Genomic DNA, 15,776 nt, shown 5'->3' with positions numbered 1-15,776 from the left:
AACAGAACAATTAGAAGACCGATGTATTCTGTGCTACACACGAGAAATTCAACACTCAAACGTTTAATGATGAGCTTCCTACACAGCCTCTGGAACCACAGACATCTCAAGCAGGGAAGAACTTTGAATAGCTAGAAAAATCCACGGTGTAAGTTTGTTCTATATCGCTTGTGGTGAGTGCATTAACATGATGAAAATAATGTATGCCTTTCAGGTTGTTTTAAAAATTAAAATGACATGCACAAGTGTGTCATACTGTATACTTTGTGATGTTCTTAGCACAATGCCAACATATAACAAACAATCGACTATACACATTATGGCCAAAGTTGTCATTGTAGCAGCACCATCAAGTAGACTAGCCCCGCCGTGACACTCAGCTCCCATGACGGGGAGGGCTAACTTCAACATGGAAAATGTTCTCTTTTTATTCCTTTAAATATTATCAGTAGAGATTTCTATTCTCCTACAAGTGCTTTTCAAAATTTCATCCATAATCATATATTCCTTACTTTGCTCATATATACCTTTCCATTGCCTCCATTATAACTCCACTCCACTAGCCAGACCCTTCTGAAGAAATGTTTCTCCATTATTTCTCACATCTTCCATGCTAAACTGACCACAGTTAGATGACAGAAGACAGACGTGCCTGCCAGGAGTAACTGAGGGCTGAGTGTAGGCTCCTGCTGTCTAGGGTCTAATGGAGTGAGCAGAAGATTCACAGGCCATTCATGTGAGCATGGGCAAGTGGTCCTCAATCCCAGCCACTTGAGGAACAGGACCCAGCTGGCTGTGTGTCAGCAGGAGCAGACTCCTTAAGGATGACTCAGATAAAAATCCCTCCCGAAGCTCCTTCCTCCTCCGACATCCCTGGCCCTTTGAAAGTCCGAGTCATCGTCTTGTGATTATCTGCAGTCCACTTCCTCCGCCCCTTCCACGGGGCAGATCTGGACACGCCTCCTTTGCTTCAAATCAAGGTAGTTAACTTTGTTTTTTTTTTTCCTATGACACTTGCCACTAGCTGATATATTCTTGCTCATGTACGTGTTTTCCTTCTGTCTCTGTAGTTTATCTGTTTTTTGCTCATCACAGTCCAATGTTGTGGGCCCATTTTATTTGCTCCCCCCACAATGCACTGCTTCACCTGCCTATTATTATTACATTTTATTTATTTATTTGGGCATGAGTGTAGGTGGATGGGTGAGTACCACAACACCACAGCACATGTGTGGAGATTGGAGGACAGATTAGGGGGACTGGTTCTCCCCTTCCGAGCATGTCCTAGGGAACAAACTCAGGCTGGCAGGTTTGTCAGCACTGACCTGGCCCCAATCACACTTATCACAGACATTCTCCTGGAAAAGCGGCTCCTTGTCAGCGGGAGAGGGTGTAGTTACTGCCATAGCTCAGAACTAGCATAGTCTCCCAAGATCAAACACAAGAGAGAATTTAATTAACGTTTTTCCTTTTATCTTCAAAGTTTTAACCATTCTTGAATATTATACTACAAAAAGTTAAAGCCAAATCAAAGATTTTGAAGAGGATGGGAACAATTCCATTTGCATTAAATGTAAAACAAAAGCAAACAGTTTATTTAAACTTATTTGGTCATGACCCTTAGATTTTTATCTGAATATAATGTGGGAAAATGTCATGATGTGCAAATTGTTTAAAAAAAATATAGCAGGCATGGAGTAAATTGTAGTCTGTTAGAGCTTGTAGGATTGCATCTGCCAGTGTATGGGGTGTCAGGCTCTTCCTGTACCTAGCCTTCAAACCCTGTCAGGGAGCTGGTAAGACAGCTGAGACACGGCAAGGACGACCTTGTGATCTTGTCCCTGCGCGCTCTCCTCTTCTGAGCCAGCAGCCTAGATTCTAACCACTGTAGTTTCTGCACAGGAGCTTTCTTCCCCCGGGAGGCCTCACATCCGGCCCTCATGAACCTCTCTACCCTGGGATACACCCAAAAGCACACTGTCACTCTCTAAGGCTAGTCTTTTCTCAAGCTAACTACAGTGTTTCTTATCTGACCTCCTTTTACAAGGGGGATGGGGGATGGTGTTGCTGTTACTTGCTGGGTTTTCTAAAGACCCTAAGAATCACGGACCACCTTAAAACAAACAAACCATAACAATGACAACAAAATCAAGGAAAGAATGACCTGGAGAAGACCTATAGGAACTGACCTTTTCAGTCCTGTGTGCTTCAACATTCCCTAGGCCACTGGGCCCTATAATTTCCCAAGGACTGTGGCAACCGCTGCCCAGAACAGAGGAGACTTTGTGTCCTTCCAAAGCCTGCTGTCAAATAAGCTAAAGAATGTTCTCACAGAGGACCCCATGTAACTCAGAACACCTGTCTCCATCAAGACTACCACAGGACACATTGTTATGGCACAGGGCTTCCCAAGCCTCCACACATTTTGCTTAACTGACAAACTGGGCTAATTAACTTTTGAATTCCATCCCTCTCGTCAAATAAAACTGCAACCATCCTCAGGCGTAAGCAGCGGTGGCTTGTGTGGCAAGAAACAGGACCAAGAAAAGCTCTTTTAAGACGAACTTGAAACAGACATTTAGGCAGTGAGTTTTTGAACTTGAAGTATTTAAAGTGTGGCTTTCTACCAAATCCCAGATGCCAGCAGTCTGTAGCTTCTCCTTCCTTTCTGCCACATACCCTCCTGCAGAGTGGGCTCTTGCAAGCACTAGAGACCACATCCCAGGGAAGCTCAGAGCATCTCTCAGAGGCTGTGAAAAGACTTCTTATGTGATACAGGAGTCATCTTGGAAGCTGGGGAGGATGGGCACACCTTGGTGGAGAGCGATCTTCAACAGACAGACCCACCATCTTGGGTAGGCACCAGTCCACCTCACTAGACATCTCCTCATGGGAGGTTCCCATAGAGCCAGTGACCACAGTTTAAAGCAGGCTTCTCCCAGCAGAAGTTGTTCTTTGGCTACTCCCTAATTCTTCTCCTAATGATTTCAGGCCTCCAACTCAAATGTTTAAGGAAATGTGAAACCAGCTAGACAAACTTTTCTTAAGGACTGGATGCTTAAAACGACTGATACGGAAACCCCTCTCCCACTCCCAGCTCCCCAGCATTGAAAGATCATTACCTTTAAGAATATACGATGAAATCTCTACTTGTGTGTTTTTCTGTTGTTGTTGTTGTTGTTGTTTTTCTTTTTTTCTGGGAAGAGTTCCTGGGGGCGTGGGGGGGCGGGTACCTCAGAGTAGTGTGTGTGTGTGTGTGTGTGTGTGTGTAGAAGTGAAAATGTAGCAGGTTTCAATTGCCCGGTACTTGGCTCCCGAGTGCCTCAGCCGTGCTGCGGATTGGGGAGCGACTGCAACCCGCGTGTCCCCACCCCCGCGCCCCGCGCCCGCCCGCGCAGCGTGACTGTCGGCCGCTGCAGCGGGCTCCGGGAGACGCGGGCCGAGAGCGCAGAGCCGGGAGGCGGCGGCTGGTGGCGTCGGCCACGCGGTCCTCCTCCGCGCCCCTCCCCTGGCGCTCGCGCTGCCTGTGCCCGGGAAGCAGCGGCTGCTCGCTGCTGACTGAAGGACCCGCGCGGACGCGGGGGCGGCGGGAGCGCGGACGGCACAGCTGCCCTGGAGTCGCCTAGGGGACCCCGGCCTGCGCGCATCTAAGTGAGAGCTGCACCCCGTCAGCCCCAGCTCCGGTAGCCTCCTCGCCTGCGCCCCACGGCACGGCACGCGCCGTACAGCCATGAACACCAACGACGCCAAGGAGTACCTGGCCCGGAGGGACATTCCTCAGCTTTTCGAGGTAAGAGGCTGGGTGGCTGAAGGGTTCCCAGCGGCCACCCCCGGGACTCGGAGGGCCAGCGCCTGGCCGCACCTTCCGGTGCGGGGTACCTAGTGAAGGTGTTCACAGAAGCTAGAGCTCCTCTCGCCTCAGACAAGTCGCCTTTCCCGCGGGTTGCTAGGGTCGCTTTCAAATGTGGGTTTCGAAACCCGCATCTTGGGATCAAGTTTCCCTCTTCAAGCCAGGTTCTGGATGTAGAATGCCCCCAGCGCATCCCTCAGAGATGGGTACCCAGAGTGGACAGGGGATCATGGCCTGGCAGCACTCTCTGGGGCTGAGGGTCAAGCCAGGTGAGAGTAGTCTCCCACATGGAGCCAGGACAGGAAGCTGAAGGGTCCAGAGTTAGGACCTTTGCAGGGAAGGGGAAGCATGGAAGAAGCAACCCTCCAGCCGGGGTAGGGGGAGAGGGTGGGCAGCTTGAGGAGAGGGATGAAGAGGGATGGACAAGGACACACACACACAAACACACAAAATCAAGTGTAGCACTACCTCCTGGGTCGGTGACGCTCTATGCCTCCAGTCAATGAACTCCTGAGCATGTTTGCTGGATTCAGTCTCTCCCCTTAGCTTCAGCCTTCAGCCCCAGCCCTCCCGCCCACCTACACAGCCTGGGTCGAACTGGGAGCGGCCAGACAGGCGCCAGGCGCGACTCCTGTTGCTAGCCTCTGCTGGCTTAGCACCAGCATCCGCACCAGGGACCAGGGGATGCGGTGGCACTCAAAGTATGTGAGAAAGGAGGCTCCAAGTATGAGCTAAAAGAACCTTGCTCAAGCCACAGCGGCCCTCCCGGAGAGAAGTCCTGCTTCGTTTTCTTCTTCCCATACTCGATTTCAAAACACCCCTAAATCCAAAGTGCCTTTGGCTTAGATTGCAAGACAAAATAAAATTTAAAAAAGAATGGCACCAAGCCAACCTTCGTAGGCTGATCCCGCAAAAAACCTGGCCTTCCATTTCAAAGGAAATGATAGACTAACACAATAAACTAAAGGCCACGCATTGTTCCCTTTTTCTGCTTGTTCTCTTCAAAGGAAAGTGTATCTTAAGAAAATAATTTTTACAATAATCCCTTACATCCTCCCCCCAAAGAAACCCTATCTTTAACGCAGGATACCATAATTACAGTGCTTTGAGTGTTTTTTCCCCTTGTTTTGTAAATATGGAAACGAAGAGCGGAAAGATTTAGTTTTTATATCATATAAATGCGAAGACTGAAATGAGTTTTATTTCTACACTTCTGAAAGAATGATAGATGCATCGGTAGGCGAGCCTCCCGACTCCAAAATGTGGGAAGTGCTTTCTTCCCTGGTGCCAGGTAACTAACAGGAAACCTGGACGGCCTGGTCACAAAACTCTATACTGTGTGTGCAGATAAGTCATGACAGGAGTTGTTGGGACTTCAAGCTTTTGATTGGCCTTTCTGCATAAGAATGGAATGTCTCAAAATAGTGCACACACCTACAAGGAAGTCAGCTTTTGGCTTCCTTTTGAGAGGCACTAATGCAGTGTGCTGGGATTGAGTTCTGGTCTGCAAAGGGCTGGAAGGAGAGGGCCAGTGACTTCGTGGTTCCTTCTGAACAGTGAGAGGAGCCTGCTGTGCCCAGTCCAGAGGAAGCAGGACCCGATTGTCCCTGTGATGAGCACCGACCACAAGCATCAAACTCCTCAGGTTTCTAAAATGGATTTTCTGTGCCAGAGCTACACTGTTCTAAGTATATAAAGTTTAAACAGGTGGCTGCCAAAACCCCAGTCACAGATAACACATGCCATTAAAGGTCAGGTAACACATAAATGAATCTATGGATCACAAACACACACACACACACACACACATACACACATATATATATAAAATGAAACTTCTAGGGTTTCTTTGGGTGGCATAGGGTATCTGTTAGATTCATACTTCCACTTTAAAATTAAATTAAAAAATAAAGCAAAGCCGGGCGATGGTGGCGCACGCCTTTAATCCCAGCACTCGGGAGGCAGAGGTAGGCGGATCTCTGTGAGTTCGAGACCAGCCTGGTCTACAAGAGCTAGTTCCAGGACAGGCTCCAAAGCCACAGAGAAACCCTGTCTCGAAAAACCAAAAAAAAAAAAAAAAAAAAAAAAAAAAAGCAAACACTTTAAGCAGGTTTTGCTGTGTTCCTAATTCTACCGAGCTTTGTAATTTGAGTATTGATCTTGGACCTTAGAGCAAAGACTTGGCAATTAGTTTGAATGCTATCAAAAGTCCAATTAGATTATTCACATTTTCAGAGGATTAATCCAGAAACTAAGAAATAACATCTACTAGTTATCTTCACCCTGGGGCAGCTGGCTACTAGAAAAAAAAAGGACTTAAATTATCTTAAATTATCAGTGAAAGACTGAAGCCCATTGTCTTCTTTAAAAGTCAATGCCCCTCAGGAGTTAGTTTTGCATAGGAATATCTGTCTCCCAGTCAGAAAATGTCCACTACATACGCCCACGTAATTTAATTAAGCTTTAGGAAAAGACAAAATTAAGAGGCCGGGATTTTTAAATGTCAGTATTTTGGTTGGATTATATACGAGGAACGTAGAATCTGGAGTTTTCTTTCATTCTGTCCCATGTTTTTTGTAAGATGTACAAGGAAGATTATCTGAGTTTACCATGAGAAACTGGCTTGGAGTCCTGAAGCTAAGCTAGTCACTACTATCCCTGGAACATGATTTCTTGACCCTCCAAAACAGAGGTAGTGCACTATACACATAAGTGAAGAGGGCCCTCGAGTTGGCTCTGGCCCAGAGAATGACAGAAGTGTGGGAAACTAACCTGCCTCACAGAAACTGGATGACGCTTTCTCTGCCCCCTCAGTGGCTGAACTCATCCAATGGAGCTGCACACCCAAATCCACTCTATTTGGGACTTCAGAAAACAAAGGAACCTAGTAGGAACTGCCTGGCCTTGGGGGAAATGGAACAATACTGATTTAAAAATCAAAAGCTGTCTCGGGGGTTTGTCAACCTTCCCAAGGGCACATGCCTTATATGTTAGTAATGTATAGGTGGGACTAATTTGTGTTCCATGAAACAGGCGAGAGTAAAACATGTTCGTACATCAGACCAGCACCTAGGAGTCAGCATTTCCAAAGATGTAGAATTTTTGGAAACTAGTATGTGTAAATTTCCACCAGTTACACACTTTAGGGGTCCCTGCAAACACTGTGGCTGACGAGGAAACAACCCGAATGAGGTAAGAAGGAAACTCAGGTTCAGCCCGACTTAGCGCTGGTTCAAATGTAGAGTCTGATGCTAAGCAGGTTATTTTTTGCATATTCAAACACAAAACTTTGGAGAAAGTTTCCTTGTGACAATTTTCACAACAAAGCTTTCGGCATGGCTACATTCAAACGCCTTTGCAAAGCACATCTCTTTAGAAAGGTCCCTGTGTCCTTTTCCACACAAGTGGGTTCTCTTGACTGCAGCAGCAGTCAGGATAAGGGGTGAGGGAGGACAGGTTTGCAATAAGTGTAAGGATGGATTCTATTGCCTGAGAAACAATGCTCAAGATCCTGGGGGTGCTGGTGAAGGCAGGCTCCATAGGCAGGTCACTAAGCAATCAGACAGCGTCCACTCCAGCCGTCCAGGTGAGCAGGCGTCAGTGTTTTCCACTGAAGAACAAAGCCCGAGTGTTTAACAGTTCTGGTTCTCCTGTGTGTCTGTGAGCACATGGACCTCTTGCCTTCTACAAGGCATCATGAATTAAAAACAGGTAAGACCATACCTCTATAATCTTAACAGATCCGGTAGAGAGATGTGTTGCATATCAGTCAGCATTTTGGAAATCTAACATTAAAGTTTTAGATTAGCTTTTATTATTTTTTAAATATTTATTTATTTATTATGTATACAATATTCTGTCTGTATGCATGCCTACAGGCCAGAAGAGGGTACCAGATCTCATTACAGATGCTTGTGAGCCACCATGTGGTTGCTAGGAATTGAACTCAGGACCTTTGGAAGAGCAGGCAATGCTCTTAACCTCTGAGCCATCTCTCCAGCCCAGCTTTTATTATTTTATTATTTTTAAGTGTGTGTATGTGTGTTTGGGTTTGCGCACGTAAGTGTAGTGTCCGTAAAGGCAAAAGTTGTCAGATGCCCTGGAGCTGGAATAAGCAATTGTAAGCTGCCAGATATGTGTGCTGGGAACCAAACTTGAGTTCCCTACAGAAACAACAGAGACATCTTAACCACCGAGCAATCTTTACATTCCTTCACTGCAATGTTAAGTCTCACTTAGACTTGCGTTTGGAATTATCTCTTAGTCCTAATCCTAAAACTCCAACATGCATGTACCATATTCTAGGGACTCCTAAAACTCCAACACATATACCATATACTAGGGAGAGTATCAGGTACTTAAACTAAGAAGTGGGTGTGGCCTACTCTGTCTTCATGAAATCTTTAGGTTTGGGAGGCTGATGCATAAACCACTGCTCCAATATAAATGACATCATGAGTCCTGTAGGAACACGAAAGAAAGGGTCCACAGGCCAGCCTAGGTATTCAGTGATAATTATCATGATGGAAACAAGTAACGCCAGCATTGTTGAGTGTGTGTACACATGGAGTTCTTCGTAAGCACCATATTCACATTTTTTAAATCCTATCAAACAAAATCTTCACAGCAGAGATAAACCTTAATACTTTAATAAAGACAGGATAAGACTTTAGGGCAGCAAATCATAGATAATGACAGAAGTATTTCCCATGATACCCTTGCTTTGATTGGCGTTTCCTGTATCTAACTGCTCAGTTGCCTTGCTAATTGAAAGGCAGAAAATGCTGACCTGAAAGCTCACTGGTACTGGGTGTGGTGATTAAACCCTCAATCCCAGAATTCAAGAAGCAGAAGCAAGTGGATTTCTGTAAATTTGAGACCAGCCTGTTCTACATAGTGAGTCTCACCTAGCCTAGGCTCCATAGTGAGGCCCTATTTAAAAAAAACTCAAACCAAACAAAACACAACAAATTAGTCAAGAATTTACGGGGTTGTCTTAAATCCCCAGTCAAATCACTGTTCCAATTCAAATTGTTTACTAAAAGAAATGCATGAAAGAACAATTGTGAGGATATCGCTATATCTGCTTGTTTCAAATTATACTATACAGCCCAAGCAACAAAACAGTGTAATAAAGGAATAGAAACAAATATGTAGACCAACCTCATAAAATAGAGAGTCTGGAAATAAATGCGTGAAGCTACAGACATGCAATTTTTGACAAATTTGGTCGAAACAAACATTGGCGCATAGACAGCCTCTTTAACAAACGGAACTGGGAAAACTAGATATCCATATGCAGAACAAAACCACATATGTATCTCTCCTCTTGTTAAAAAGAAACAATTCAGAATAGATCTGAGTCCTTACAGAATGCAAAACATGAAACTTTGAAACAACTAGAGAAAACAGGGAAGTTCCATCATGATCTAGGCATAAGCAAGAGCTTTCTTGGGGGGGGGGGATCAGTAGCTCCAGAAGTATGAGCAAGACTTGACAGACAGGATTCCCTGAAATTAAGATGCTTCTATAAGGCAAAGGAAACAAGAGAGTGAAGACACAGCATACAGAATGGAGAAAGAGATTGACCAGCTATACACCTGAAAAGGGGTTAACACATAGAATATATGAAGAACCATAAAATTAAGCACCGACAAAGCAAATCCTCTAATCAATAAATGGACAAAAGAACTGGATAGACATTTCACAAAAGAAATCTAAATTGCAGAAAGAGGTAAACAAAAAAGTGGTCAACATTCTTAGTCATCAAGGAAAAGCAAGTCTTCTCCATGCTGGGACTCCATCTCCCCTGGTCAGAAAGGCTGTGGTGAGGGAATTGAGGGAGTGCTGGAGAAGATGCAGGGGGACTTGGAGGAAGACCCTCATAAGCTTCTTGTGGGAATGCAAATTACTGTAGCCACTGTAGAACTCGAGGATAGCTCAGTTGGTACAGTGCCTGCATCAAATGCATCCCACATCAATCAATTGAGATAATCTCCTAGGTAATCTCCTAGATCAAACAGTCTGATCTAGGCAACCCTCCAACTGAGGCTCACTCAGATGACTCTGGACTGTGTCAAACTCACAGGTAAGAAAACTTGGACAGATATTAATCTACGTATGTATAGACTTAAAATGTGGTATAAATACACAATGGAGTTTTAACTACTTATACAGAAGAACAGGGACACAGGAGACATGACTGGAACTGGAGGCCGCATTAAGTGAACTAAGCCAGACCAACAAGACAAATACCATAGGCTTTAGCTAATGTAAAATTCTAGATTTAAACAGATAAGTAAATGTCATGAAAATCAAGGGGAGCTGTCTGTGAGGAGAAAGGGGTCTAACAGGAAAGGGCGAAGAGGGGAAATGGCCAGTAGTGCATATTTTGTATCGTGGACGGAATCGAGTCTTAGCTATACAGATAAATATATACGGCACGGAAGGATCGTTTGGGAGTAGGAGGGGACCAGTAGGAGGGGGAGCCAAGAGAGGGTAATGGGGTACAGACATGACCAAAACACGAGACACATACAGGTATGAAAATAGCATATAAAATCCATTATTTTGTGTAATGAAAAAAACAGCAAAATAAAACAAACAAACAAAAAACCAAATGAAAAGACTGAAGACAACCCAGAGTTTAGAGATAAGACGTAACAACATTTTAACAAAACTAATGCTTGCTGGTGAGTTTGTCAGCTTGATGCAAGCTAAGGTCATCTGGGAAGAGCGATGCTTCAGATGAGAAACTCCCTCTATCACGTCGGCCTGGAAGCAAACCTGTGAGGCATTTTCTTCATTAGCAACTGATGTGGGAGAGCTCAGCTCGCTGGGAGTGGTGCCACACCCAACCCCTCCCCAGCAGGTGATCCCAGATTATGTAAGAAAGCAGGATGGGCAAGCTGTGAGGGGCAAGCTGGCTTCCTCCATGGCTTCTGCTCCAGTTCCTACCTCTGTGTTCCTGTGTGAGTTGAGCAATAGACGGTGATGTGGGAGTGTGAGCCAAATGAACCCTTTCTCTCCCATGTGTATGGCCATGATGTCTATCACAGCAACAGAAAGCAAACTAGAACACGGTGCCAAAACAGATTTTATTTCTACTGTATATATATGTGTTTCAGAGCCTTTTGAATGGCTTGATGTGTTCCAAGCCGGAAGACCCCATAGAGTACTTGGAAAGTTGTTTACAGAAAGTCAAGGAGCTAGGAGGCTGTGAGAAAGTGAAGTGGGACACATTCGTCAGCCAGGAGAAGAAGACATTACCGCCGCTGAACGGAGGACAGTCTCGGAGATCCTTCCTCAGAAATGGTAATGCGTGCGCAGAATGGCAGACATCTCACGGGAGAGCAGGTCTCTTAAAAACACACCATGCAGGCTGGAGAGAGCACTTTTAATGATTGGATTTCTAAGAGCTCTGGCAGAATTTATCTATTTCTGCTAATAATTCTAACCGTCTGTGATAAGGGGGAAAACAACACACTGGCAATTTTCTGTAAGTTTATACAGAATCTATATTACCAAATTCATTATTTTGCAACATAATTTAAGAATTACGGCTTTATTTTTTAAAATTGCAAATAGGCTTTCCCCAGATATACCAGAAGAATGCAGATCAAATTGGTAGTTAGTATGTAACACTCAGCATTGATTTAGTGGTGAGAAAGAGCCACTGCTCACTAATGTTGCTTCCAAGAATAGGGTACACATTAGTGTGTTTACACAAGTGCCTGGATACCTTCTAAGGTTTATTTAATAAAGATTCACTAAATGACTACTGAATACAATAGATTTGTCACTTGGATGAAAGACGCAGAGATAAATAAATCGGTTGACTGTGTCAGGTGAGAAGTGAAAGCTATAATCTTTTAGACAACGCCGAGTTTTCCAATCTCATTCTGAAGTGTGTGTTTTTTCAGAAACCAAGGGTCAATCAGCCTTTTTGGTCATGAGTATAACAGTATGCAAATGCGAAATTGGTTCCAATCAGGAGAAGCTAAACTAATTCTTCTCCAGTGACCAAGATGATATCTTTTCAAAATTTAAGCCATGTTCGAAAATTGTTCTACAGTGAGGTTGGAAGAAATGGCTCAACAGTTAAGACCAGTTCCACCTCTTCCAGAGAACCTGGCTTCAGTTCCCAGTACTTATGGCTGGCAGCCCTCAATTGCATGTATGTCCCATTCCAGAGGATCTACTGCCCTCTGTTGGCCTCTTTACGCGCCTGCACTCATGTGTGCATACCCCACACAGAAATGCACATACATAAATAATAAAAACGGATTTTAAAATGCTGTTTCACAGAAGTTTCTGGCCCACCAAGAGCATGAAACCAATTTCCATAAACACAAAAAGAAAACAATGCTTAGTCTGTGTGGCTTCATCAGTCACAACCCAGTTAGATTTGATTTGAATGTGGTTTAGGGAAAAAGTCATGTGTGCTCATTTTTAAGAAGCTCAATAAGAGGAAAGTAGAAATATTGTTCCTTCAGAGATATCTCCAGAGTGAGAAGCATCCTTCCTTGTTCACACGGCGGCCATTGTGCTGCTAATTATATTTTCATTAATCATTAGATAGACCTTTCTATAGACTGTGGTCAAGAAAATATTACACCATGCTGTCCTATATCTGGAATATAAGCTAGGACAAAGCAAAACATTTTCTAAATTCATTTATCTTTTGATTACAAATTTTTGTTTTATGAAGTTATTTATCTTTTGCATTCTTTGTTTTTGTTTTAAAATACTGGACTCAGGAGGACCTCATGCAAGTGAGAAAAGCATTCTACCTACTGAATCGTAGCTCCACCCCTTTCTATGTGTAAAGCATAATTGGTGGAATAGGTTGTTAAATTTGATAACATTGGTAATTGTCCCCAACTTAAATATCTCTAAAAATTAGTGATTCATGAATTTTTGCAAGCATATTGACAATGTTATACTAACATACAATTATCTTTAGAAATTAGTCTATCACATAAAATATTTTCATCAACTAAGCAAACTACTTCCCTAAATGAAAATACCATAAAGCAAAGGTAAGTGATTGGTGGACAGATCTTTAAATTATTTTATTTTAAGGCAGAACAGGTTACTATAATCAATGCCTTTCCCCACATTTTCTAAGGACTGTCTGCCACCGTCTGAAGACTTCGTTAGCAGAATCAAAGTCTAGTGAGTCATTAGGCAAATGATTTAACATGTTAGATCACTGGAGAATGCAAAGTTCCAACTGATGAGCTCCTTGGGAGGTGACACTTTGTGTTGTGCTTAGAAAGCTATCAACTATTAAAAGCTCTACGGAAGGCCAAGTAGATGTCCATCTCCCTCCTGCCAGGATCGTTGGGTAGTGAGGGCTCTCTTTGTATCCTGGGTGCGATAACAGTGTCTGGCATGAGAAAAGAAGGAGCCATGATATATATATTGACGATGACTGATACCGTCTGCCTGACTGTCTGGAGCTTGCCAGGTCTGTCTTTTGGACCACTGGGACATGTGTGCTTTGTATTTCGACTCTTCGCTTTCATGTTGTCGGTGGGATCTGATGCCCGCATTTCATCACCTCTGCCTTTGGACCCTGCCCCTCTTGCACATCATTTCTTATGACTCCAGTCCAAGTGGGTTTATCCATCCCTTCATCTGCTGTAGAGTTTACCAGCAGAGACTTGAGGCATAGCCTTTCTGTCTGGCGGGGTGGCTGTCATATCTATGCTCATAGGCTCTAGACTTCCGCTAGCACTAAGGAGACAGCTACAGCTTTGTCTCCTACTAAAACACTCTCCACATACAGACACATCTGGAAATAAAGGGCAAATGCCTGCTGCCAGTGTAGACATAAATTTAAATCTTCATATGTGCATATTTTCATTGTAGGTCAATGAACTTAAAGATATCCATCTTAGTCACTGTTCTACTGCTCTGAAGGAATACCACAACCAAGGCAACTCATAAAATGAAGCATTTAATCATTTATTTGGGGGCTGGCTTACAGTTTAGGGGATTAGTCTGTTATTATCATGACATGGAGCAAGACAGCAGAAAGGCAAGGTGGTGCTGAAGAAGTAGCTGAGAGCTTTACATCCTGGTCCCCAGGCAGCAAACAGGGAGAGAAAGAGGCACTAGCTGTGATGTGGGCTTTTGAAACATCAAAGTCCAAGCCCAGTGACTCTCCTCCTCCAACACGGCCACACCTCCTCTAATAGGCCACACCTCCTCTAACATGGCCACACCTCCTCCAACATGGCCACACCTAATCCTTCCTGAACAGTTTATCAGCTGGGTACTAAGTATGCAAAGATGAGCCCATGGGGCCTTCTTTTTCAAATCACCTCAGCACTAAAGGTTGAGCCCATAGAATGCAATGACATCGAAAGGTACTACGAGTTAGACATGCGATCTTTGCATCACTGAACATTCTACCCCCACCCCCCAGAGTGAGTGCTGTCTCTATTTGCAGAGTGAACAAAGTATACTCCGCACAGGAACTCAGTCCCTGGGCACCAGGGTGAGGTGAAGTCCTCAAATCCCAGAATAGCTAGGCAGAGGCTGTGAAATACAATGAAGCTAAGCCTGAGAAAGTTATCCTTTCTCAGTGCAGGTGGCCCAAGCCAGCCCACCATCTGTGCCAATAAAGTTTTCCTAAACACTGGTCCCCTCATTCGCTGAGGGGTGGTGTAGGAAAACCCATGCCACCTTGGCTGTCGAGATGGTTTGGTTCTAGAAATCCAGAATGTCGACTCTCTGCCCCTTTAAGAAAAAAAGTTTGCTGGCCACTAAGGAAGCTTCCCTTCTTCCAGGGATTGGCTAGTTTACACAACTTTTTGTACTAATTGGTCAACTGTGAAAAGTGGTTTGCTCGGCCCTTTTTCCCCTTTTCAAATTGATCTTACTCTTTTGCAGTAATGCCTGAAAATTCCAACTTCCCTTATCGACGCTATGACCGGCTCCCTCCCATCCACCAGTTCTCCATAGAGAGCGACACGGACCTGTCTGAGACTGCAGAGCTGATAGAGGAGTATGAGGTCTTTGACCCAACGAGGCCTCGACCCAAGATCATTCTCGTCATAGGTGCGACAGTGAGCGTCAAGCTCCCCACTGCTGCTGGCGTGGTTTGCCTGCTTCCATTTCAGAGATACCAGCTAGGTGACATATCTACTAGTGTTGAGTTGGGTAGTAACAACAACCAGAAACAAAAGATCAAGGGCTACTAACGAAAATATTTAGAGCAATTTTCAATAAAGCAGAATTATAATTCTACTTAAGACCTAGTTCACATTCTTAGATTTCCACTGTAATATCGCAGTAATTCTCTATAATGAACTGAAAATAATCCCTTCAAGATTTATGAGCTGGTGGATTTCTTCAATTAATCTTTAATGTAGATAGTCAATTAGATACTTGTTTAAAATGGTTCTTGATGGGGTTTCTGTCCTACCTGATTCCCGCAGTCATTAAGTCCCAAAGAAATCACACAGAGGTGTTAGTTATAAACTGATTGGCCCATTAGCTCAGGCTTCTTATTAACTATTTATTTATTTATTTATTATGTATACAATATTCTGTCTGTGTGTATGTCTGCAGGCCAGAAGAGGGCACCAGATGTCATTACAGATGGTTGTGAGCCACCATGTGGTTGCTGGGAATTGAACTCAGGACCTTTGGAAGATCAGGCAATGCTCTTAACCGCTGAGCCATCTCTCCAGCCCCTCTTATTAACTCTTATAACTTATATTAGCCCATTATTCTTATCTATGTTAGTCATGTGGCTCGGTACCTTATTCAGCGAGGCAGTCACATCTTGCTTCTTCTGTGACTGGGTCAGGACTACAGAGGAATGGGCCTCCTTCTTCCCAAAATTCTCCTGTTCTCATTGACCCACCTCTACTTCCTGTCTGGTTGTCCCGCTTATACTTCCTGCTTGGCT

The 15,776-nt window shown here is 44.1% G+C and overlaps 1 protein-coding gene across 2 annotated transcripts in view; it reads left to right on the top strand.

The window, feature by feature from the left end:
* Positions 1-3,409: 3,409 nt before the first annotated feature.
* Positions 3,410-15,776, top strand: part of Ak5 (adenylate kinase 5) — a 164,444-nt gene continuing 152,077 nt past the window's right edge. The window contains exons 1-3 of one of the 2 annotated variants that reach the window (XM_057793433.1): positions 3,410-3,790; positions 10,978-11,164; positions 14,753-14,920. In XM_057793433.1, the coding sequence (XP_057649416.1) occupies positions 3,731-3,790; positions 10,978-11,164; positions 14,753-14,920 (415 nt within the window). In that variant the 5' untranslated portion in view covers positions 3,410-3,730. The remainder of the gene's footprint in view (positions 3,791-10,977; positions 11,165-14,752; positions 14,921-15,776) is intronic. The other variant, XM_057793432.1, reaches the window with a different exon arrangement.

This window comes from Chionomys nivalis, chromosome 18, assembly GCF_950005125.1.
Source record: "Chionomys nivalis chromosome 18, mChiNiv1.1, whole genome shotgun sequence".
NCBI lineage: Eukaryota > Metazoa > Chordata > Mammalia > Rodentia > Cricetidae > Chionomys > Chionomys nivalis.
This window is presented reverse-complemented; position numbering and strand designations above follow the sequence as displayed.